Here is a 3,227-nt window from a genome sequence, read left to right as displayed (position 1 = left end):
GTAAAAGTGTGTTTCTTAAATACTTTAAACACTGCATGAGTTTATGTGAAAGTGTGTTTCTTAAATACTTTAAACACTGCATGAATTTATGTAAAAGTGTGTTTCTTAAATACTTTAAACACTGCATGAGTTTATGTAAAAGTGTGTTTCTTAAATACTTTAAACACTGCATGAGTTTATGTGAAAGTGTGTTTCTTAAATACTTTAAACACTGCATGAGTTTATGTGAAAGTGTGTTTCTTAAATACTTTAAACACTGCACAAGTTTCTGTATAAAAGTGTGTTTCTTAAATACTTTAAACACTGCATGAGTTTATGATATGTGAAAGTGTGTTTCTTAAATACTTTAAACACTGCCTGAGTTTCTGTATAAAAGTGCGTTTAAAAACTACTTCAAATAGTGTCTGCTTACTTGAAGTTTGCTGTTTTCCTGCTGCAACTGAATTATATCATCTTTCAGTCGTTTACATTCCTCTTGGTACTTCCTAAGTTCTCCATCAACGATCACGTTACTAGTCTTCATACAGATCACTTTATCATCGGTGTATTGCTCTGTTTCATACGTGGCCTTCTCTTTATCTACGTACTTCAACCAAAAACAGGTTTAAGTTTTAGTACAGTTTATTTATTCAAATCTATGTTTGTTTACTGAATCGGTTACAGATATAAAATACTACGAAACGAACAACGGGTAGGGAAGAACTGACTATGCACCTGTTTCATTATGAACATAGTTTAATTTCTAATGTCTTACTCATAAATAAACAATTGAACTGGTTTCAATTACACAGACCTGCGATGGTTTTATCGTCTTGAAATTTTTACGTGTTCTACAGTAACTGCTATACGCTAAATCCGAAAATGATATCCATTTTTCTCCATCACGTACACATTTTTCACAAAACGTCATAATGGAATACATAAAAGAAAGACCACAACACGTAGTTTTGAGACTAAAAGACGTAGAGTTCACAAAAAATTGTTGTTAATAAACGTTATAATAAAAAATGTTCATTGTGATAAACGAAATAATTTGATCTAAGTAAGAGTTGTTGTTTTTTCCTCCCGATTTGAAAAAATTCCTTACACGATAAAAAAAAAATAATATTTTTTAAATCTGCATAGCCGAATTACAGAAAATCTGCTATTAAAACCAAAACAACTTTTATGAAGTTTAAATTTGCAGGCCTGTGTTATCTTTGTAATGTGTTCTTTAGTAACAACCGGAGACAAACTGTATAGTAACTTTCGCCCAACCTGTACAGTTAAATAATAGTCTTTAGTTTGTGTTACAGAAATTATACAAAAAGCACAGAGCTCATTATCAGTATCTGGAAATTAACAAGAACTATATTAAGTGTCTATTAAAAGGATCAATTCTTTCTACTTATGTACAAGTTGTCTGAAACCATAGGCGACTTTCAGCTTTCATTAATATCAGATACGTGGCTGATTATGGTGCTGCCAAACCTGCCTGTTAATCCAAACTTGTTTCAAATTACGTGGAACACGTTCTGTAAAATTTACTGTGGTTGCTGACGTTTCGGACACCCCGTAGATTAGACCATTCTTAAGTGTTTTTGAACTTAGGTATTTGATCAATGTCATTGCCTTTTCTTCACGTTCCAAAGCAAGACTCTGTTGATGCAATCCTTATAACACAGAGTGAACCCTAACATAATTTACAAATCACCTTCTTATTCAATCAAGTGTGCAATACAAAATAGTGTGTGTTATTACTACCAGGGATGAGAAAAGAAACAAAGGGGCCTAGGTGTTCAAGACACTAAATGTAAAAAAACAACAACAAAATCTTTTAATTTTCACAACAGTTTTAATCAATAGATCACTGATATATATAATACATTTCTTAAAAAGAAATTAAATTCCAAAAACTTCTGTGACTTTATATTAATATCTCTATACAAAGAACATTGATTTACATTCGAGATTAATCTTCTGTCAACATACCCGGCTGAAACTTAAGTTATCGTCTCTGTGCTAAAGACCTCATCGGCTCTAATAAAAGTACGCAGCATATAACAAAAGCACTGTTTAACTCTGGATTTAAGTTATCATCTTTGTGCTGAAGACCTCATCGGCTCTGATAAAAGTATGCAGCATATAACAAAAGCACTGTTTAACTCTGGATTTAAGTTATCGTCTCTGTGCTAAAGACCTCATCCGTTCTGATAAAAGTACGCAGCATATAACAAAATCACTGTTCAACTCTGGATTTAAGTTATCGTCTCTGTGCTGAAGACCTCATCGGGTCTCCTGAATACCTCCACACAAACTGAAACACCGTCAACTTTGGAAGTAAGGTTTTGGTTCTGTACTAAAGGCCTCAGTGGGGATGATGAAAGCTTCAGTACATACATCAAAACACTGTCCACCTCTAAGTAGATGAAGGATTCGGTACCAGTATAATCTACTATCTTATCCTTAAACTAGGGTTTAAATGTAACAGATGTCATCAAACAAAGTGTAACCAACATATACAACACCTTACCTTTGGGGAGGGTTTTGGTGAAGGGTCAGGGGTTATTTTTGTAACAGGAGTTGTTTCATCAGCTTGTCCAACAGTACTGGTATCTAGGTTATTCTGGAAGGACAAGGGACAACACTACTAATGCTTTATAAAATAGGTAAATATGCAAAAAGCAACAAAGTAAATGGTATACATGAAGACAGTTACAACTATTTGGACAAAACAATTTATTTTTGTAAGTATTGTAATATTTACCAAGGTACCACCATTGTACTGCACTGGTTAAAGTAGAAACTGGAGTTTGGGCGGTGGGGGCGGGGTGGGTGAAGTGTAACAAATGCCTAAGAAAACTTCAATAAATCAACTATCCAGTACAACGTATTATTAAGTCTACACTGTATATTAGAGAAGAAGTCATCAATTATTTCGATGATAACTACATTCATATGACCCTGGACAACTTTGTATAACAAGGGTTAGCCAAAATTTCAATCTAGCCCAGTAAAAACCAGTTTTCACAAGTAATCATACATTCCTGATTGTAGTTCTATCCACAAACTTTCATTTATCCTATAATATTGTTTCAACTTCCCACATAGCTAGGGGACTCTCTCTAGTGTAGGGTGCTGGGCCAACCCTTACTTTAACTTACGGGGCTCTCTCTAGTGTAGGGTGCTGGGCCAACCCTTACTTTAACTTATGGGGCTCTCTCTAGTGTAGGGTGCTGGGCCAACCC

The 3,227-nt window shown here is 34.4% G+C and overlaps 1 protein-coding gene across 1 annotated transcript in view; it reads right to left on the bottom strand.

The window, feature by feature from the left end:
• LOC106473343 (vesicle-associated membrane protein-associated protein B-like) overlaps nucleotides 1-3,227 on the bottom strand; it is a 22,504-nt gene that overhangs the window by 9,398 nt on the left and 9,879 nt on the right. The window contains exons 5-6 of the mRNA XM_013934024.2: nucleotides 2,513-2,605; nucleotides 413-586 (exon numbers count right to left, since the gene is read on the bottom strand). Of these exons, the coding sequence (XP_013789478.1) occupies nucleotides 413-586; nucleotides 2,513-2,605 (267 nt within the window). The remainder of the gene's footprint in view (nucleotides 1-412; nucleotides 587-2,512; nucleotides 2,606-3,227) is intronic.

The sequence above is a fragment of the Limulus polyphemus genome, unplaced genomic scaffold (genome assembly GCF_000517525.1).
Source record: "Limulus polyphemus unplaced genomic scaffold, Limulus_polyphemus-2.1.2 Scaffold6097, whole genome shotgun sequence".
NCBI lineage: Eukaryota > Metazoa > Arthropoda > Merostomata > Xiphosura > Limulidae > Limulus > Limulus polyphemus.
The sequence above is the reverse complement of the archived record's forward strand: the minus strand, read 5'-3'. Positions and strand labels throughout refer to the sequence as shown.